The 23,023-nt window shown below is 37.3% G+C and overlaps 1 protein-coding gene and 2 pseudogenes across 1 annotated transcript; 2 read left to right on the top strand and 1 right to left on the bottom strand.

The window, feature by feature from the left end:
- Positions 1-12,020: 12,020 nt before the first annotated feature.
- On the top strand, positions 12,021-12,413 carry LOC140988310 (uncharacterized). The gene has a single exon (XM_073457339.1). The coding sequence runs from the start codon at positions 12,021-12,023 to the stop codon at positions 12,411-12,413; it is 393 nt and encodes a 130-aa protein (XP_073313440.1).
- Positions 12,414-15,433: 3,020 nt separating this feature from the next.
- Positions 15,434-18,911, bottom strand: LOC140988309 (protein FAR1-RELATED SEQUENCE 5-like; annotated as a pseudogene).
- A 458-nt stretch (positions 18,912-19,369) lies between these two features.
- On the top strand, positions 19,370-21,373 carry LOC140988308 (xylulose 5-phosphate/phosphate translocator, chloroplastic-like; annotated as a pseudogene).
- The last annotated feature ends 1,650 nt before the right edge of the window (positions 21,374-23,023 follow it).

Genomic DNA, 23,023 nt, shown 5'->3' with positions numbered 1-23,023 from the left:
TTGAAGAGTGGTTATCACCAAATAAGAATGAGAGAAGGTGATTAGTGGAAAACGGCTTTTAAGACCAAATACGGGTTATATGATTGGATGGTAATGTCTTTTGGCTTAACTAACGCTCCTAGCACCTTTATGAGATTAATGAACCATGTTTTGCGTGCACACATATGGAAATTTGTTGTGGTCTACTTTGATGATATCCTAGTGTATAGCAAAAATTTAAAAGAACATGTTAAACACTTAAAACTTGTGCTAATCACACTTCGAGCGGAGAGTTTGTATGCCAACTTAAAGAAATATGATTTTTGTACTATCAAACTTGTCTTTCTTGGTTTCGTTGTCAGTTCACATGGTATACAAGTGGATGAAGACAAGTTAAGTGCTATTCGAGATTGGCCAACACCTACTACTGTTGGTCGAGTCCGAAGCTTTCATGGCCTTGCCAGCTTCTATAGGAAGTTTGTAAAGAATTTTAGCACAGTGGCAGCACCGATGATGGCGGTGATAAAGAAGAACGTTCCATTCCATTGGGACGAAGAGCAAGAGAAGTCCTTTAATATTATTAAGCAAAAATTTATTAATGCTCCTTTACTTGTTTTGCCTGACTTTGCTAATACATTTGAAATTGAATGTGATGCTTCAGGTATAGGCGTTGGCGGAGTTTTGATGCAAGGAGGACGGCCGGTGGCATACTTTAGTGAGAAGCTCAATGGAGCAGCGCTGAACTATCCGACGTATGACAAGGATTTGTATGCACTTGTGAGGATGCTAGAGACGTGGCAGCACTACTTGAGGCCTAGGGAGTTTGTGATTCATACGGATCATGAATCCTTAAAGCATCTTAAGGGGCAACAGAAGTTGAACAAGAGACATGCCAAGTGGGTGGCATTTGTGGAGACAGTCCCCTACATGATCAAATATAAGCAAAGTAAGGAAAACGTAGTGGCCGACGCGTTATCACGAAGGTACATACTATTATCTACTTTGGAATCTAAAATTTTTGGGTTTGAGCATGTCAAGGAGTTATACGTGCTAGATGAGGATTTTAAAAGTGTGTTTGAAACATATATGCATGGTCCACATGACAAATTTTATTTGCATCATTGTTTCTTATTTAGAGAAGATAGACTGTGCATTTCTAAATCATTAATTCGTGAATTATTTGTTAGGGAGGCACATGAAGGTGGTTTGATGTGACATTTTGGTGTGGCTAAGACTTTGAATGCTTTACATGAATATTTCTATTGGCCACATATGAAATGTGATGTTGAATGAGTGTGTGATAGGTGCATAACTTGTTGGCAAGTTAAGTCTAGAACACAACCACATGGATTGTATACACCACTTCCAGTACCTAGTGAACCTTGGGTTGATATCTCTATGGATTTTTTTGGGGGTTGTCTTGGAAAAAGAAGATGAAGGATTCTATATATGTTGTTCTTGATAGTTTTTCGAAAATGACGCATTTTATTGTTTGTCACAAAACTGATGATGCATCTAGCATTGCGAATTTGTTCTTTAGAGAAGTCGTTAGGTTGCATGGCATGCCTAAGAATATTGTGTATGATCGTGATGTTAAATTTTTGAGTTACTTTTGGAAAATTTTGTGGGCTAAACTTGGCACAAAATTGTTGTTTTCTACTACGTGTCATCCTCAAACGGATGGACAAACTGAAGGTTTTAACAGAACTTTAGGGACACTTTTGCTTGCTTTTCTTAAAAATAACTTAAAGAATGGAGAATAATATTTACCATTTGTTGAGTTTGCTTATAATCATAGCGTGCATTCTACTACAAATTATTCTTCATTTGAAATTGTGTATGGTTTTAATCATTTGACTCTGTTGGATTTGATGTCTTTACCTGTGAGTGAAAGGTTAAACATGAATAACAAAAAAAAGGCTGAATTTTTTTAGGGGTTTGCATGAAATGGCCAAGGCCAACTTGAGAAGAAAAATGAGCAATATGCCAAGCAAGCCAACAAGTGGAAGAAAAAGGTGGTATTTGAGAAGGGTGATTGGGTATGGCTACACTTGCGGAAGGAAAGGTTCCCCGAGAAGAGACGTTCAAAGCTGCTACCTAGGGGTAATGGACCATTTCAAGTCCTTTAAAGTATCGATGACAACGCCTACAAACTCGATCTACCAGGTGAGTATAATGTCAGTTCTACTTTTAATATTAGTGATCTTTCGTAGTCTGATGTAGGTGATGAACATAGTTTGATGACAAATCCTTTTCAAAAAGGGGAGGATGATCCGACCATGATAGGCCAAGCTCCAAGGAAGGCATGGGATCATTTAGAGTTTCCGGAGGGACCAATCACGAGGGTACGCATGAAGAGATTCAAGGAAGCATTGCATGGGCTTATGAGCAATCAAGAAGGGCTTACAAGCGAGGTGCAAAGTGCCGAAGAGTTCGTGACGCATGGGAGTAAGTTTGAGAGTCATATGAACCTTATTCAAGTGATAAATGATGAGCAGTCCAGAAGCCTCGGCGCCCGAGCGGCCAAATCTTACCGTCCAAGCCCCAAAACTCCAGAACACTCGGCGCTCGAGCGGTCAAATCTTACCGCCCGAGCGCGTCCAGCTGTGAGAAAATCTTTTTTTAGAGTCCTAATTACTTTTGTAACTAGATTTGATATCTTTTTGAGTATGTAAATATATTTTGGACTAAATTTTTGAACACAATTCAGAATTAACATTGAGTTTATACAATTTTTTTAGAGTTTTCTCTCAGTTTTTTCAAGGCTTTTGCTTTGTATTCAAAATCAAACTTATCAAAGTTTTACTTTGTGGCGTTTGTCGATCGTTCCTTAACGCGGATTGTCAAAGAAGAGTTCTGTGCAAGTTCGTTCGAGTTTCAGTTGTTTCTTTGTGATTCTTTATTACTAAACCTCGTAGTTTCGCGGTGAAGGTCACACAATACTTGATTCAAAAGGTCGAGACAACAAAACGGATCCTTAAACGTTATCGAATTGAGGATTCGATTCCAATTAATCATGTTTTCTTTTCTTGCGTCAGAGGATTCGTATCAGTTAAAATTTGTTGATGATTAGATTCCAAATCCAAATGAAAAAACTATGCGCAAATAAAATGATACATCAGCAACTCGGCAAGAGACAATCAATGAGAAGATTTTTAAAATTTTATGTGATACTGAAATAAACTTTTTTTTTGAAGCAGATACCGAAAGAAACTTGAAGAAGAGAGAAGAATGGAAAAAATAAACAACACCTTGTTCATATAGCTCACACAACACAATTATTGTATGATTTCACAGATTATTTAAATTGAGAACTTTCTTTATTTTACATTATATTTTTTGGCTTCATTTGTTTATTATTTACATCACAAATTTGGTTCTGAATCGGATTATCTTTTTTGTCTTTTTTATGCAGTGTAATCAGCATCATGTCCCACTTCTTTCTTTCCAACTCACCACACAATCATCTTCTTCCTCCATCAACAAAAACAAAACCCATGTCCATGTGAAAGTTGAAACTTTAGATTTTCCGTACTTGTGAACATGAAGAATTTGAAGTGTTCCACACACATAGGACGTAGTAACTAAAGGACATAACTCATTTAGGTATTCAAGAAAGTCTTCAAAATCAAATAAGAAAAAAAACAACCTAATCTCATTCTAAAATCATTCTGATCCCAAAACCCAATTCCCTGATGCAACAACAACCTGAATTCTACCCAAAACATAAATATTCAAGAATAATAATGGGAAGTTTCATCAAATGCAGTTGATGATTAAAAAACTGGATTAAAAACACAAAGAAAACCTTCTGATCGGTGGATTCAGGCGAACACGATGATACGAAAGTCACAGCTAATGAACGGAATTCAAGTTAAGAAAATGAATACGTATATGCTGATATGTTGCTACATGTTTTGACACATTTATGTTTATGTTACATTTATGATCACGCTTTTAAGATCATGAAGTTTATTTTAAGTACAGTACTTTTAAATATTGTATGTTATGTATATGTATTTTTTATAACGATTTTGGTGTGTTGAGTCTTTAGACTCATTAGGCATGAATGATGCAGGTAAGAATATTGATGAGGAGATTGGAGGCACCGAAGACTGAGTAGGCGGGGCTGGATGTGCGCACGCTAACCCGAGGACTATAATTTTCACACATCATGTTTATGAGATATGAGAGATCGTGGATATTTAATTACATTTTCTTATTCATAGGTTTATGGTTTGACAGGACTTGCATGTCGTTTATTTGAGCCCTTTAAGTTGCAATACTTCTACCAAGTAGTTGAGTACCTTTTATTTTTAAATCATGTGACTGAAGGTAGATATTGCATGCATGCTTATAGAATTATATTTTTGAAATAAAAATGTGAAATTCGAGATTTAGCTTTTTTTAAAAAAAAATTCTAAGATTATTTTAAACAATAGACTTTACAGTTTGTATCAGAGCAAGGGTCATCTATTGGGTTGTACCTCCGCCAGCTTCTGCAGCTCAGTCTTCAAGCCTCAAGTTTGTAAGTTTTAATGTTTTAAATATTTTTAGTATTGTAACTTGCATGTTTACATGATATATGATTTACGGCAATTCACTGTATACGTTTAGTTGTTTACATGATTTAAGGATTAAATGTTTTAAAAAAACTAAATTAAATTGCATGATGGATTACGTTTAGAATTTGAATTTGGACCATATTCAGATACTATGCCTCCCAGACGTGCCCCTAGCACTGATAGACAAGATGATACTACTGGAGGCGATAGAGGCCTTCCACCACCACCGCCAGGAGATGTAGCTACGGAGTCTTGGAGGTACCCGAGTCTTGGAGGGTATTGCTAGATTGATGGAGCAGGCACACCAGGCTCCGAGGCCACAGACGGACATTTACGTGCAGTTCTGAAGGCTCAACCTGAAGGAGTTCAGGGGTAATACTGATCCGTTCTTAGCAGAGGGTTGAATCCAGTGTCTAGAGCTCCACTTTCAGTATCTAGACATGAGAGACAGAGATCGGGTCAGATGCGCCACATATATGCTGAGGGATGATGCATCCCTTTGTGGGAGGGAGCAGTTCATGGGCTGGACTTGGCTATCCTTACTTGGAGTCAGTTCAAGGATATATTCAGCAACAAGTATTTTCCAGTGGATTTCAGGGGACGCCTGATGAGAGAGTTCATGAGTCTCCGACAGGAGGACTCGTCTGTGGTAGAGTTCATTAGGAATTTCGACAGGGGCTGTCACTTTGTGCCCCTTATGGCGAGAGATGCCACTCAGAAGTTGAGGCACTTCATGGATGGCCTCCGACCCACCTTGCGCTAGGATGTTATGCTGATGAGACAGGCAAGCTGTGATGAGGCCACCGCTTGTGCTTTTCAGGCGGAGCAGGCCTTGAGGGACGTTGATACGGTGATGCAGTGGAAGAGGCATCATGCCCATTCTAGCTCGCAGCCACAGAAGAAGCAGTTTACTAGACCTCCGAGGCACCAGGAGAAGCAGAAGCCCAGGGTCAGTTCAAGAAGCCCGGACAGCAGAGGCCAACACAGGCTCTAGGGGCTCCTAAGCCGGAGGAAGGACAATAGTGCAAGTAATGCATCAAGTTACACTACGACAAATGCATGTGGGGAACCTTCAGGTGTTTCATATGCAATGAGGAGGGCCATAAAGCAGATGATTGCCCTAGGAACAAGGGCCCCAGTACTGGCAGGGCCTACGTGATGCACGCAGAGGAGGCAGAGGTTGAGCCTGACTCTACACTTATCACCGGTAACCCTTACGTTTGAAATTTTTAATGTTCGCCGTGATTGCATGATATGCTATGTTGTTTGTTGGATTACTATTTTTAGTTGTGGGAATTATTTTGGGAAGTTGAGAACCTAGAATAAATTAGGTTGCATGTTCTAATAGGTAGACTTAAGGGTTGAATTGACGAAAGTAAGAGCTTTAAAGACCAAAAATGCAATAACCTAAAATTCAGTGACCTAATTGCAAAAATTCAAAAGTATAGGGACTGTTTTGATTTTTCGAAAAATTTGAGGCCAAGGTAATAATTTTCGAGAATTTTAAGGTTTAAATGGACTAAATTCGAAATTTTATGAGGACTAAATTTAAATTTTTGAAAAGTTAAAGGGCCAAATGTTGAGAAATTCGAAAGTTTAGGGGTCTAATTGCAATTTATGAAATCTTTGGGGGTTATTCTCAAAATTTTGATGGAACACCAGGATTAAATTAGTGATTTTTTGAGGATTTTGGGATTATCACTGATAGAAATTTCCTTAAGATTCAACACGATAAGATTTGATGGTATGTTTTGTCGCATGAAGGATATATATTGCAGGTGTAGCCACATACTCATTGCTAGATTCCAGAGCTACACATTCGTTTATATCCGAGTCATTTGTAAAGCGACTAGGAATCATAACAGAGGCTATGGATTTGGGATTCAGAGTTTTGTTTCCATCTGGAGATCAGATGTTTACGTATCAAATAGTGAAGAGATTGGAGCTTCGGTTGCAGAAAAATGCGATACAAGCACACCTGATTGTGTTGCCATTACCAGAGTTCGATATTATTCTTGGTATAGACTGTCTTTTTTTGAACGGAGCTGCTATAGATTTTCTACGAAGGTCATATCGGTCCGACCACCGAGCGGTCAACCATTCATTTTTGAGGCAGCCAGACACCAGTATATGCCGCACATCATTTCTTGCATTTGTGCAAGGAAGCTCATGAGGAGAGGATGCCAGGCATTTTTAGCCAGTATTGTGACAGTGACTGAGCTAGTCAGCCAGAGGCTAGAGGACGTCAAGGTGGTCAGGGATTTTTCCAATGTTTTCCCAGACGACGTTTCAAGCATTCCACCGAACCGAGAGGTGGACTTTTCTATCGAGCTGACGTCAGGTACAGTGTCGATCTCTAAGGCACCCTATCGCCTAGCACCTGCAGAAATCAAAGAACCGAAGTATTAGATACATGATTTGCTAGATAAAGGTTTCATTCGGCTGAGTTTTTCCCCATGGTGCGCATGGTACTATTTATTAAGAAGGACGACAGCATGTGGCTTTGCATTGACTATAGGGAGCTGAAGCAGGTCACAGTTATGAATAAGTATCCTCCGCCTATAATTGAAGATCTATTTGATCAGCTTCAGGGAGCATCAATATTCTCAAAGATAGATCTCCGATCAGGATGCCACCAGCTGAAGGTGAGAGAGTCTGACGTGCATAAGACGGCTTTCAGGACGTGCTATGGGGACTATGAGTTTTTGGTGATGTCCTTCGGATTGACGAACGCACCAACGATCTTCATGGATCTCATGAATCGCATATTTCAGCCGTATTTGGACCAGTTTGTCATAGTTTTCATAGACGACATAATGATCTATTCGAAGAGCAGAAAGGAGCACACACAGCATCTGAGGACCGTACTACAGACCTTACAAGATAGAAGGTTGTATGCCAAGTTCAGTAAATGCGAATTCTGGCTAGATAGAGTGGCATTCTTTGGCCACATCACATCTCGAGATGGAGTAGAGGTTGATCCCAGAAAAATTGAGGCAATCAGAGATTGGTCAGTGCTGAAAACTGTGACAGAGATCTGCAATTTCTTGGGTCTAGCGGTGTAGAACCCGTAATTAGACTACGTATAAGCCATGCATAATTCTAGTATTTTAAAATGATTTTTATTGCATGAGTATTTAAATTTAATTATTTTACGTAGTAGTTTAAATTTTTATCCTTTCAGTTATTTCAGTAAGGCCGGACTGGAGTTGGAGTTTAGAGATAAAAATTTAAGATTCAGAAAATATTTCCGGAATTTATTTTAGCTAGCAAGTAAGTTAATGTAAGTTAAAAGGAGGTTTATGAAATTATTTAAGTTACTTGAGGTGAGTAGAAAATAAATTCATTTAAGTTCCTTAATTAAGGGGTTAGTTAATTAAATTAATTAAAGGATAGGTAAGGCTNCACAATTCAAAATTCAAAAAAAGTGGAGACCTAGTCTTGCATTCCCCATTATATTTGCAACCATTTCCCTCACTCCCCTAACCACTATTTCTCCTCTCCATCACCGAAAACCAGAGCCATTTTCAGTGCCAAAAATCGTGAGAATTCAGTGAGAGTAAGGAGAGAAAAATCGAGTGAAGAAGCAAGAAAAGAAAGTGCTCCACCTCCTCCGCGCCGAATCGTTTCATTCTTTCGTTTTCTATCAAAACAAAACCAGGCATGCATATCTTCTTCCTTGACTCTTCAATCAAGTCATACTATCATTATTTATATGTTTCATGATCATCATTTCATGTACAAACCGAAACATAGCAAGAAATTTCAGAAAACAACATGCAGATTTTTCGGCCCCTTCATTTCATTCTTCACGGGTTTTCTCTTGTTTTGATGTTTCAGGTGGATGGCTCGACTCCAGGCTCACTAGGCTACATCTAGACACATACTAGTGTGTGTCAAGACCGTGATGGTCCATTCAAACAAGCCCCATGCATGACAGAAATCGAAAATGACAGCAGTTTTTCTTCCTTGCCATTTGGGTCTTCGAAAATTCTCTGTGTGCTGTCAAAGGAAAAGGATCTGATCTTGGCCGCCCCAAGGGCCTTTAGCCTTGGTTAGATCACTTCCCTAGCATGTCTAAGACGTGACTAAGTCGCTCTTTTGGTGGCTTGGTCCACGGTGAATCGGTTTTCAATTAAAATGCAAGAATAGCCCTGCACCCCCTTCGACTCCTTCATTTGACAGCATGTGTTGTTTCAGGTTTTGTGGAATGGTATGGATCTTGGTTGGCCTATGGCCCTTAGCCACGGTTCATACCCTACCACTGGATGTCTAGATCATCTCATGGTCAATCAAATGGCCACTGGAACGAGACGAGACAGCAAGCAAAGCAAAACACCCTCACGCGCGCAAAGATGCTCTCGGGTGGAACTTTTCGGATGTTGCTGGAATAATTCGAATGGTGGCTGGCCTAGGGCCCGTAGCCATGGTCCAAATCATTCCTTGGGATGTTGTTGAGAGGCTTTGGTCTGTGGTTCAAGCCCCAATGGCCAAAAGTCTCGCAAACGACGCGATACAAGCGGAGTTGCTGCTGCTGGAATTGACAGCAACTTGCTGTGTCGGTTCGGAGGCTCGTTTGAGTTCTTGGTTGACTTTTAGCCTATGGCCTTGGACTGGACAGTGCCTCATTGAGTTAGGAAGGTCATGTTTTTGGCCGTTTGTGATTCGGATCATTTTTGAAGTCGTACAAAAATTTACGGTGCGATGTGCCAAATTGACTCTCGAAAGAGCGTTTCTGGTTTTGGCCTCCATTCACCTAGATTTTGACTTGTATAATTTTAGGAGCATTAATTAATCATTTTTAGCGTATTTTAATCATGACTATTTGATGATTCAGGGTTGGTTCGGGTTGGTTCGGAGTCATGATTAAATACGAAGTCGTCGAGCGTCATTGTCGCATTTTCTTGAACTTAAATTGCATAGTGGGTCAAGTAGAAGCTATTGCATATTTTTCATGACATATTTAGGTTGCAGCGAGCCTGGGAGCGATCCAATCCAATCAGCAAAATTATGACATGATATTTAATTATGTTAATTAATTATATTACGTGCAAAAATACAAATTTTGAGATTTATGCGATACTGCTTGTGGTCACTTTACTATCATGCTTAAGTTCGGTCGCCAGTTACCGGCCCGGTCGCCAGTTACCGGTCAGTTCAGTTGTTTCACCCAGTATATTGTGGCAGTAGTCTGATCAGACATACATTATTAAGTCCGGTCGCCAGTTACCGGCCCGGTCGCCAGTTACCGGTCAGTTCAGTTTCATTCCGGTCGCCAGTTACCGGTCAGCTCAGTTCAGTTCAGGGACCACTTGCATAGACCATAATCTCACCAGAAAATTATTACAGTTATTTCATGACAGGGCTCCAAGGAGCAAACATTTTCATTATTATTTTCAGTTCAGTAATGCACCCATTATAATTTCTCACGACCAGTTATTTAAGATATATGCATGTTGAGTCTTTAGACTCACTAGACTTGATTGTTGTAGGTGCTGTTGATGATGTCGTGATCGAGGGCGGGGACCAGTGAGCCAGCTCGAGTCGGAAGTAGTAGGACCCGAGGACCTCAGTTCAGCATTTATTATTATTTGGTTGCTCAGACATTTTTATATATTGTGGGATAAATTTTTAACTGTTGTTTCGAAAAATGTTAATTTCTTCCGCTGCCACTTTGAACATCAAACTTTATTTATCAGTTCAATTATGAATGAGGCAATTTTATTTATTTAAAAATAAAATTTTTAAATTTTCCGCAATTTTTCAAGCACGGATTTTTAGGCCTCTACAAGCGGGGTGTTACCGGAAGTTCATACATAGTTTTTCTTCCATCGTGGTGCCATTAACAGCCTTGACGAATAATAACGTGAAGTTTGTTTGGGGACCCGAGTGCCAAGAGAGTTTCGACGGACTGAAGCAGGCATTAACTTCAATGCCAGTTCTAGCTATGACATCAGGTCAATGAGAGTTTGTGCTTTACACAGATGCTTCGAAGCTCGGTTTGGGTGCAGTTTTGATGCAGCATGATAGGGTTATTTCTTACGCGTCCAAACTGTTTAAAGTCCATGAGAAGAATTATCCGACTCACGACCTCGAGCTAGCAGCAGTGGTTTTTGCCCTCAAGATTTGGAGGCATTATCTGTATGGGGAGAAGTGCATGATTTTCACTGATCATAAGTGCCTGGAGTACATCTTCACACAGAAAGAGCTGAATATGAGACAACGGAGATGGATAGAATTAGTTAAGGATAATGACTGCGACATTAGCTATCATCCGGGTAAGGCTAATGTGGTTGCAGATGCCCTGAGCAGGGAGAATGCAGTGATCGCTCAATTGACGGTACAGAGATCGTTGCAGGCAGAGATTCAGAGGTTTGAGCTTGCAGTTTATTCTAAGGACGGTTCCCCTAGTCTTTCTACACTGACAGTGCAGTCGACACTGAGGGACAGAATCCGAGCAAGGCAGGCTTCTGACGAGCAGCTACAGAAGTGGAGACAGAGGGATGAGTCTAAGGGTCTGAGGTTGTATACAGTTGAACGGCATAGTCAGATATCGTGACCGACTGTGTGTTCCTAGCAGTGATTCCCTGAGAGCATACATCATGAGAGAGGCCCACAGCACCCCGTACTCCATCCATCCAGGGAGTACAACGATGTATAATGATCTACATACTCTGTATTGGTGGCCAGGCATGAAGCGAGATATCTTGCGTTTCCTCTCTGAGTGTTTGACGTATCAGCAGATTATGGCAGAGCATCAGAGACCTGCAGAGAAGCTGAGACCACTCCCTATTCCTGAGTGAAAATGGGAAAATATTACCATGGACTTTGTGACAGGGCTACCGAAGACAGCTGGAGGATATAATGTCATTTAGGTGATAGTTGATCAGCTCACTATGCTAACACACTTTCTACCGATCAAAGAAAACTTTCACCATGACTCAGTACGCAAAGTTGTACATCAGAGAGATAGTCATACTGCACGAGATTCCAGTGTCCATCGTGTCAGACAGGGATCCGAGGTTTGCGCCTGCATTCTGGAAGATTCTACATCAAGCATTGGATACCAAGGTGCTATTCAGTACTGCCTTACATCCTCAGACCGACGGTCAGTCAGAAAGGGTGATCCAGATATTGGAAGACCTTCTCAGAGCTTGCGAGATCGACTTCCATGGCAGTTGGGAGCCGAAGTTACCGCTCGTGGAGTTCACGTACAACAACATCTACCAAGCATATATCGGTATGGCTCCATACGAGGCACTATATGGGAGGAAGTGTAGGTCACCAGTTTATTGGGATGAGGTAGGAGAGAGAGCAGAATTGGGGCCAGATATTGTCAGACATATTGCTAAGTTAGTGGTTAAGATTCAGGACATGATGAGGACCACACAGAGCTGACAGAAGAGTTATGAAGATCAGAGGCGCAGGGATCTTGAGTTCGCAGTAGGGGATTATGTATTTGTGAAAGTCGCATCGATGAAGGGTGTGATGAGATTTGGGAAGAAGGGCAAGCTCAGTCCTAAATTCATAGGACCGTTCAAAATCCTAGAGAGAGTTGGGACAATTGCATACAGAGTTGCATTACCGCCGAATCTGGCGGGAGTTCATAATGTGTTCCATGTCTCTATGCTGCGGAAATACATGTTGAATCCTTCACATGTGCTAAACTACGAGCAACTACAGCTGACACCGAACCTGTCTTTCGAGAAAAGACCCACTCGGATATTGGAAAGGCAGGAAAGGAGGCTCCAGAACAAGGTGATCCACATGGTCAAAGTCAAGTGGCTGAAACATTCCGAAGAGAAGGCTACTTGGGAGACGGAGACCGAGATGAAGAGTCACTACCCAGAGTTATTCGGTATGTTTTAAATTTCGAGGATGAAAAATTCTTGTTAAGGGGGGAGGAATTGTAAGGTGTAGGAAATTCGAGTTACGTAACCTGATTACATGCAATCTAGGGTTTTTATTTAAAATACGTGTTTAATTATATTAATGTATTTAATGCATGTTTATTGCATGGATATGTGCGTTAGTTCATGGTTTATTTAACGTTTCATACATTAAAGTTTTAAGCTGTATTTCGCGCTCGAACGAGGAACGGAGACGGAGGATATTTAGGAAAAATATTTTTATTAAATAATTATTTTTAATTATTTAATATATAGTCTAATTAAGTGAGAAATTTGAAAATGGGCCTTGGTTTGGTATTTTTACTCGTCGGGCCGTATTCTAAACCGGTACGCAAATTTCAGCAAGTCGGAGGACTTTTTGAAGGTTTGGACAATATTTTCAAAAACGTACCTAAACAAAATATTTTTCGAGAGTGTTATTGGGCTTGACGGGTTTATTTTTTTGTTTAATGGACCCAAAACCCTTTTTATCCCTTTAATTTTCATTAAAGGCCCATTAGTGCATAATTTTTTCTACTTAAACACTACCTTATCAAACCCTAAACCTAATTGTAAAGGAGTTTATAAGTTGATTACATGTGATGGAAGATGTGAAAGTTAGCTTAACAGCTAATTAAGCAAGGAGAGTGGAACTTTGTGTTTTAGTTAAGGATTTCACAAAATTGACAGCTGCAAAAAAAGGATCAGTGGGAAATTCTGTATTTCGAAATTTTCATTTTGCATTACGTGAACGAGATTTTTGCATTATATATATATATTATCAAAAGTTATTAATAATTTAATTATGTATGATATTTTTAAGAGTTGAAAATAAATACATCAGAGATTTTAAATAATGGAATAACAGTGTCTTGATCTGAGTAGGATTTCTGATTTGATGAAGAATCTAAACATATAATTATTTCACTAATTGTTAAATAAATAAGATAATTTTTACAATAAATTTTGTCAACCAAAAAGTTTTCTCCCCCCTCCTCCTTACATAGAGTTTTCGGCCAACTCAATTTTGAAGGAAAAATTCGGCCACTTTTTCGTATGCCGCCACTCGCCGGATTTCTAAAATTCCAGCAATCCAATCTCAACGTAAATTCGTGTAAGATTTCTAGTGCAGTCTACACGAGTAACATAGTATCTGATTATGGACTTGATTTGACGATCAAAAAAAGAGGAAGATCCATTCATAGTAATTTACAAAAAAGATTAATTTTGCTAATTTCGGACTGGTTTGATGTCCAACATTTTTAAATGCAAAGGTAAATAAACTAAACACTCTATGAATATTTAGTTAAATCATACGACGTCAAAAAAATATTTTGAAAGTCAAAACAATTTTTTTAAAATTTCTGATGAAAATGATACTCCGACAATTTTAACTTTGATATGTGGTCGCATACCATTATTACTTTTACTAATATGGATTAAATCCATAAATGTTCTCATTAATGCGAAATTTCTAGACGCTAAGTTGTTAGAATACATCTTAATACTCAATTATAATTTTTTGAAGTGTTGACAGTTTCTCTAAATTGTATTAAGATATTTGGTGATTTATATTGTGCATATTCTCATTATTGCTAAATTTCTTCTCAATGTAGTATCTTCACATCATAATAATCAATCATCTTTATTTTAAATGTCGGATTTTTCTCAGATTATATTTAGACAGTAAATGAAACCCTAAAATTTGAGCAATAAATTGCAAAAAATGTTTATTGCTTCTAAAGTATATCTATTTTCATGGATTATTACACAACCATAAATCTCATTATGCAGGTATCGAAATATAGATTAGAAAAAACCAATTCTTTTTTTTTCCTGCTCCTCCTCTTTATGATTTTGGCCTATTTTTCAAAATCTGCACTTCATCACTGAAAGAGTCCTCCGTTTGTTCCATTTTTATCTTTCGATGTAGACAATTTTTGGGAGATATTTTCTCGAAATATTGACAATCGTTGAATGAGTTTCAAGCAAGTTGTGAATGAGATAAACAATAAATAAATTTTATTCTTCCTCACCAATGTTGAACCATCTACTACTTGAGATGGGAAGAAATATTGAAGCCATTGTGCAATGAAAAAGCTCACTTCTTTCAATTGAATTTTTTTTACCACACTATTATAAATTTACTTCCAAGTTAAAAAAAAAAAAATCAACATATTACACTGATACAAATGTTATACAAAACATGCATAATAAAATGTTAATTTATGTCAATTTATTTTATCTTCTATTTGGGAAACATAACACACATTGTCAATTGACGTCAATTTAGAAGCTTTGGATAATGTCCAATTTACAAAAAAAATAAACAAAACAAAAAGTGCATATGTTTCAGCATCCCAAAAATTAAACAAAAGCATACCAAATATGAAAAGTAGCATATGTTTAATCCTCCAAGAAATGAATCGACAGATACCAACTTATAAAATTCAAGTAAAAAAGTTCCAATAGCTTGTTCTTCAAGTCATCCAAAAACTCCACGGAATAAAGCATTCATGCTCTCATTACTGATCCAATTTGTTGAACCAATAGCTTTCATTATTATCTAGCTGGCGTTACATGATCAAACCCAAATATTGATCCAAAGTCGACTCCATATTGGAGTGTTTTTGTAACATTTATAAAATTATTAACTTCTTTTTCTCTACTGACATTTGTACCTTTGTCTTTCTTCGATTTAATTTGCACCTAGCAAGATAACAAATGTTAATATAAATATTTTCAAGAATAATAACATAAGCAAAAGAATTATTAAATAATACGTACCTTGGTTTTCTTTGTTCTAGTTTCCAATGGTCCTTTTTCCTGAACCGTACGATGAGCTCCCTTTCCCTTCTTACACTTCGGGTCTAGAGTTTGAGTAGAAAAAGTGGTTCCAACTTCTCCAACACTGGCAGATCTCACTAGATTACATGGTTGAACTAAATCTTCACTTTCATGACCTAATATCAGTCTCGAAGTGAACTCAGCCTTCTTGACCTAAATCCATCTTTTCACCTCCTGAAATCTTGCCTCATCATCAGCAGCCAAACCTGCTAGTCCTGAAAATTCTCGATGCAATTCATTATATTTTTCATGCCCTGGAGTAGTAATCCAACCATCATAATTTACTTTCACCTGTGTGTACAAGCGATTCGCATCACGCTTCCATCTCCTAAGGATATAATTTTGTGGTACTGATCTCATGTCATTGAATAACAAAACCAACGTAGCATATCTGCAAAGTATTCTTCTGAACTCAAATAAATGGCAACTGCAGACTATCTCATTTTGTTCTATCACTACAACAAAAACGCGTTGAACGACAACGGTTTTAAACAGTTGTTGTTGCTATCATATTGCGACTGTTTTTGTCGTTGCTATCATATTGCGACGGTTTTTGAAAAACCGTCGCTAATTATGATATGGTTTGAGCGACGGTTTAAGATATATCGTCGCTAAAATTAGCAACGGTTTTTGACTAAACCGTCGCTAGAACACCTTTATCATAATCCGTCGCTAATCTTTTACGTAAAATAAAAAAAATTACTTTTATAATTTAATAAATATACCAAAAAAAACTTACAATCTGACTAAGCTAATAATATTCATAATGTTAACTAACACTTAAAAATTTACCAAGAATTGAAGCGAAAAAACTTACCCTAAATCGAAACTAAAATCGTATGAGAGAGAAGAATTTTTCGTGTGGAGGGAAATGGACCGAAAACGCGGATATTTATAGACAATTTGCGACGGTTTTTGGTTAAACTGTCGCTATTAGCGACAGTTATTTTTTAAACAGTCGCTATTAGCGACGGTTGTTATTAAACCGTCGCTAATTTAACCAAAAGCAACAACGACGGTTGTTTAATAAACCGTCGCTAATAAGCTAAAACCGTCGCTATTAGTGACGGGTTGTTTAAACAGTCGTGACGGTTTGTGTTAAAACCGTCTCTATTTTTAAAATTGCAAAAATCATGACGGTTTAAGCAAAACTGTCGCTAAATATAGCGACAGTTTAAGAAAACCGTTGTTTGTCCAAAAAACACGTTAAACGACAACGATTTTCTAAAACCGTTGTCGTTTGTCCAAAAAAACACGCTAATAGACAACGATTTATAAACCGTTGTCTTTGACCCCGAAAAAAACGCTAAAAGACAACGGTTTTCTAAAAACCGTTGTCGTAGACACAACAAAGACACCGGTTTTTAAAAAACTGTTGTCTATGAGCGGGGATTTTAGGCTACGACAACGGTTTTTGTTGAAACCATTGTTAAAAGAAAAAAGACAAAGGTTTTAATAAAAAACTGTTATCTTTGATGTGTTGTTGAAGGCATATTTTCTTGTAGTGTAATTCAAACTAGACTTCCACAATTCTTTGTTTTATTATTTTTCCTTTGACCTCGACATCCTCACGTACCTTAAATTTTGTCCTCTCAGGTTCTTCCCCACCATATATCACTTTACAATACATCAGACGACTGATTTCTTCCTGAAATTCTCTAAACTTGTCCATAGTATTTGAAGCTTGAAATTGCTTCTCTATATCATATGCACTGACACAAGGAATAATCTGGGAATATGAACGAAAATCTGCCTGAAACTCTTTCACTACTTTTCTACGCAAAGACCGCTCATATTGTTCAACAAATTGTTTCAAGCTGGTTTTAGAATGCACATAACCATCGAAAAATGCATTCATGCTCTCGCTACTTTGCGTTGAAGACATTCCAGCCAAGAAACTTGTGTTTAAAAAACATGGGACCCACCGTGATCTTTCTTTAAAAATTCCAGACAACCAATAATTTTCGTGCAAAGTGCATTTGCTGACCATTGCAAACCAAGACTGAACAAATTCCTCAGTATTTAATGATTCATATATAGAATTGTGTATGTCCTTAAAAATAGAATCTTTTTCTTTGTGATACCCAAAATTTTCAGGTAACTTTCTAAGTATTTGCCATAAACACCATCTATGTCTTGTGTTAGGGAATATAATCTCTATAGCATTTTGCATGGCCCTATCTTGATCTGTGATAATACCTTTGGGAGGTTGATTCTCCATGCAGTCAAGACATGTCTTAAATAACCATACAAAAGTGTCAGTATCCTCAGCCGTAATCAAATCACTTCCAAGAAGAGTCGATTGTCCATGATGATTAACATCGACAAAAGGAGCAAATGGCATATCATACTTGTTTGTCAAGTAACATCACTGAATTCCTTGTACGCTAGTCTACATCTGTTATCAGCCCAATGCACATTTTTTAGGTGATCATCCTCATCATAATCAATAGAGAAGTAGAAACCAGGACTCTGATTAGTTTTTTTAAAGTATGCATGAATAGCAGTTGCATCTCCTTTACCCAACCTTAGTCTCCTAACCTTATCAATGAAGTTCCGACAATCCTTTTCAGTGAAAGTCATGTTTTCATATCCCGGCCCCCAGCTTCAACAACTGAGTTGTAACTTTTATGGAGTGGAATTCCAGCAATATCATTAAGCTCTAGCTTCATTTTAACATTTTCAGCTAGTTGTCGATTGCATCGATACATCCTAGACTTTGAGGGGCTTATTTCATGATTATATTTTAGCTCTACGATTGTTAGTCTCCAAACACCAAAAGCATCTACAGTTGCATTCAACCTAGCTTTGCATCCTGTTTGACTCGTGGCACTAGGCTTTAGAGAAGTAGTTGCACCTCTTGATCTGTTTCTTTCTCGGCCACAAGTGAATGCAACATTTTGGATAACCCCATTTTTTCCTTTTCTAGAAGTCCTTTTTCTGATTGGAAAACTCACATGATATGCGTAATTTTTGTATATTTCATATATTTCATCAACACTCTTAAATTTCATCCCAACCTCAGGAACAACGTCATTATCTTCTTCGAACACCCCATCATTCACAGTAGCACAATCCTTAATTCCCATTTCATTTCAATCGAATGTTCATATTCACCAACTACACTATTTGAATTTGACTTTTCAATATTGCGATCTTGACTGAGGCTTTCTGGGACAAAAAATAAAAATAAATTCGAACATGTACAAAATCCTAGTCGACGTTCACAAAGAAGACAAATAACATGAATTTGTACAAAATTTCAAAATATTATTACCCACTGCTGAAATTAACTTTTCTAGTGTTCGTATGAGGTTTCATCAATTACCCATAGCAAATTCTATGGAAAATTCTCTACAAACAATAAGTTTCATCATAAAGAATGCATCATCTCAAAACAGCAATTAATTTTACAAATAAAAATCACTCAAATATGATAGAATCATACCTAAGTTAATCATTTTTGGGAGAATATTTAAAGTGAAAATGTGCAACCAACTAGTCGTCACCGAAATATTGCGTTGTCGCTGCAGTCGCGCGCTGTCACCGGAGTGGTGGTTAGAATTGTGAAGATGATGGGTTGAAGAAGGTTTTGTTCTCCAAGAAGAAAAATGGCCCGTATGGTGAAATAAAAAAAAAAAAAAAGAATTCTTTTGGTCAAAATATCTAAGTGAATACAAATATCATGATATATTGGGTGTACATCTCGCAGTAAGATAAATTGAGTGTACCTGTAGCAACACCCTAATTTTTTTTGGGTCCAGAGTTTGTAATAAACTTTTTCAGAGATGGAAACAGGAGAGATATTGAAGTTTGATATCGTGGATTTTAAGACAATTTGCCTTATATTAATGTTTTTATGTTTTCTACATTTTTTATATCAGAATTATATTTTCTTACAGTGAATAAAGTAAATAATGTTTTGGAAGTCATGCAAACCAAAGTCCCTCGATCCACTTGACTACTAGGTGGTGTGTACCCAACGCTTAAATTTCTTGATCGATAGGCGTGAAAGAGGAGGGATACTCCTTGAAACTTCTCTCATTTTTGTGTTGTTTCAGTTGAATAAGGCTTCCCAATTCCTCAAAAATGCTCTCTTTAAATCTTTTGTCATCAACTAACGTCACTTTTTCCAAACCCAGCTCTAAATATCCCTTAAATACTGCATTATCGGATCCAAATCTTGTGAACAGGGCTCAAAATCCCCGGATTACTCGCTGTCACTCTCCAGCTCTCCAAATTCCAAAAGTAAGCATTAATCCTTTTGGGTCTTCAACGGACCTAAATTTCCAGCTCTCAGAATCAAGATTTGATTTTGGGAAGAACTTGGGACACCCGTGTGCAGGGGCGGAGCCAGGATTCAAAATTACCTGGGGCTGGCTCCGTCCCATATTGTATTTAATAAAATAAATAATTCACTTAAAAAACAGCTATAAATACATTAAATCGATAGTGGTGTTCAACTGTGATTGAATCATTTTTTTGACAAGAACGACATGTACCTGATTTTAAAAACTAAAACCGAAATTTCAATTGAACAAATTGATTTTTTAAATTAATTCAACTCGATAAGTTATTTGAGTTGAAATCGATATTTTGTTCACTCATAGACTGAATCGATATATGACATTATTNTTCTCAAAATCAATTCTTATAAACATATACTAGTTCATACTAAAAAAATTAAAATTCTATAAAACTTTTAGCATTAATAAAAATTAAATAAAGATATAATAAAATATGTAGTAACTGTATAATTGTATTATCATATTAACTAAATTTAATATATTTTTGTGTTATTGTAAATATAGTCTAAAAATGTATTTAGAACTTAAAACTAATTTTAAAAATCAACTTACATTAAGTTCTTCGACCTTTTTGAACAAAATGCGAGTGAAACTCAAATTTGATTATAGGTATTTACAGAAGATCGTTTTAAAAAATTACTCATAATTAACCAAAAATTCTTCAAATTTGCCTAACAAAACTGAAAAATAAGCTAAAAATAAAAAAATACATAAAAACCTAAAAAAAATTTGTAAGATTTCTAGCCCAAGGGTGGCTCCGCCCCTGCCCGTGTGGATTTTCTTCGAGATTTTCATCCCACAAACTTGGAGCAGCCGCCGGAACCCCGGAAGGAATTAGCCCTGATGGTGAAATCGAAGCCCCAAAACCGAACAAGAATCTCAAACTATCTGTTGTTTTTGGACTCTTGTATTTTCAGAACATTGTTTTCAATATTTTTAATAAGAAGGTGTTGAATATTTTCCCCTATCCATGGCTTCTCGCATCATTTCAGCTCTTCTGTGGGGCTATATGGATGCTTGTTTTATGGTCATTTAAGATTCAACCTTGCCCAAAAATAGACAAATCGTTCATTATTGCACTTCTTGGACCTGCGCTTTTCCAGACCATAGGCCATATCTCAGCATGTGTTTCATTCTCTAAAGTTGCTGTTTCTTTCACACATGTGATTAAATCTGCAGAGCCTGTGTTTACAGTTGTGTTCTCGTCGTTTCTTGGCGATTCATATCCCCTAAATGTATGGCTCTCCATTTTGCCAATCGTATTTGGCTGTTCGTTAGCTGCCATTACTGAAGTTTCCTTCAATTTTGGAGGTCTATCGGGTGCTATGATTAGTAATGTAGCTCCGAAATATTTACTCGAAAAAGAGCTTGCAGAGTTTCAAAGAAGTGAATGGATTGAATTTGTATGGTTGGATTACCATTATTTCATTGCTCTATCTATTTCCCGTTGCGATATTCGTCGAAGGGTCTCAATGGATTGCAGGATTTCATAAAGCAATCGATACTATCGGACAACCATCCACATTGGGTGATAGTATCAGGCATATTTTACCATTTATATAACCAATCCTCGTACGAAGCTCTTGATGACATTAGCCCGCTTACGTTCTCGGTTGGGAACACCATGAAGAGGGTGGTTGTTATTATTGCTAGTGTTTTGGTTTTCAGGAATCCAGTTAGGCCTCTGAATGCACTCGGATCGGCTATTGCAATTTTCGGTACTTTCTTGTATTCGCAGGCAACGGCTAAGAAACCAAAGGTTGATGGGGGTGAAAAAAAGAATTAGAAGGATGATTTTCTAAGCCTCATTTCATGCTAATCGGGTATCCTGAGCCACCAACTAACTCGACGGACTAGCGTGCTACGATGACCCAGGACATAGTAGGTCCAAGAGCTCTTTTGAGTGTGGGAGTCACCCACTAACTCGACAGACCAACGTGTTACATACTCGGTGCCTACTGCCTAGACATAGAATGAGCACGAGCTTCCATTGACTCCTGATCGCCCGTTCATGAATCATGAATGCACATATATGTCTATGTATTTATACATTACATACTAGGCGACTTGTCGTTCACGCCTTACTTTTATCTTGGGCACCCCCATTCTCACGAGTAGGTATCAGGTGGGATGAGCCATGCGGACATGACAATGACTAGTGGAGACCGGTGCTGCCATAGAAGCTTCATTAGCGTTAGTCTTATCAGGAGTTTTCCAATGGTTGGTTTTACGGGTTGTACGTTTTGGGTTTTAGATACAGATTCGTTTGGTTGTATAATTGTATTCATGTTTACCGCCAATGTATTTATGACTTAATTATTTTTATCGCACACTGATTATGTTTACTTGAATTATGGTCATTTACATTTTGCATGATAGCATTGTTTAATATAGGCGTTCCGGGCAAATGTGAAGGGGAGTGTTACGTACGCACCAAAAAGTGTTAATAACATTCAACATAATCTAATTAGTCAATTGCTAGACAAATTTACCCACACATATACTTTCTTCAAATTACAAAATCTTGATTCGTCTTTAAAAATATTAATACATAACTTTTGTACATCAACAGTGAAAATTTTATTTACAAAAAATAATTAATAATTTAATATTTTAAAAAATTTCCATATTATTTTCATATAAAATAACAAAAAATTACCTCAATTATTCGTAGAGGTACATAAAATTTTAGTGTTGTGATGTATAAAATTTTGAAAAATCAAAATTTTACTAATTTACGTAACAATAAAAAATACATATTTATATTATATTATTTATTGAATTTATAATTTTTAGTTATATACATGACAGCTGTTTGTCTATTAAATAAAATATACTTAAATTTAAATAAATTTTGTAAAATTAATTGTTTAAAAAATTGTTCATTACACAAAAATTTAATTCAAGTAATAAAAATAGCAAAACTAAATAATTAAAATATTTACAAAACATATTTATTTTAAAACATTGATATATTTGGAACAATTAAATTTTAAAATTTAAAATTTAAAATTTATATGTTATATCACAAGTATGGCTCGTAACAATCTATCTTCGGGTGCATACGATGATTCTTTCACCATTTGGGGCGTTAATTTACCTACTAAAATATCACACGTCTCTACCCAAGATCCCAACATCACAATTCCATTTTTGTCTAAATTGCGAAGTAAACGGGCTTCTAAATGCGGGAATCCTCAGGCCTAGAATGCCCAGTTCGAGTTATGGCCATCTACTGAGTCAGTGACATAAGTGGTATCCTCTTCAGCAGGGCTAACAACACTAGTTTCCTCTGATCACAGAACTAGCGTGAAAAGAGTCCTATGGCATCCATGCTTATTCTTCTCGAGGTTGACACCCCCTCGTCCCGGGCCATCACACGGAAAACTATAACCGAAATCCTTTTTAAATTAAATTTATATGTTATATCAAAATT

Source organism: Primulina huaijiensis, chromosome 11 (genome assembly GCF_012295235.1).
Source record: "Primulina huaijiensis isolate GDHJ02 chromosome 11, ASM1229523v2, whole genome shotgun sequence".
NCBI classification, from domain to species: Eukaryota; Viridiplantae; Streptophyta; class Magnoliopsida; order Lamiales; family Gesneriaceae; genus Primulina; species Primulina huaijiensis.
Note: the sequence above shows the minus strand (reverse complement) of the source record. Positions and strands in the feature narration are given on the sequence as shown.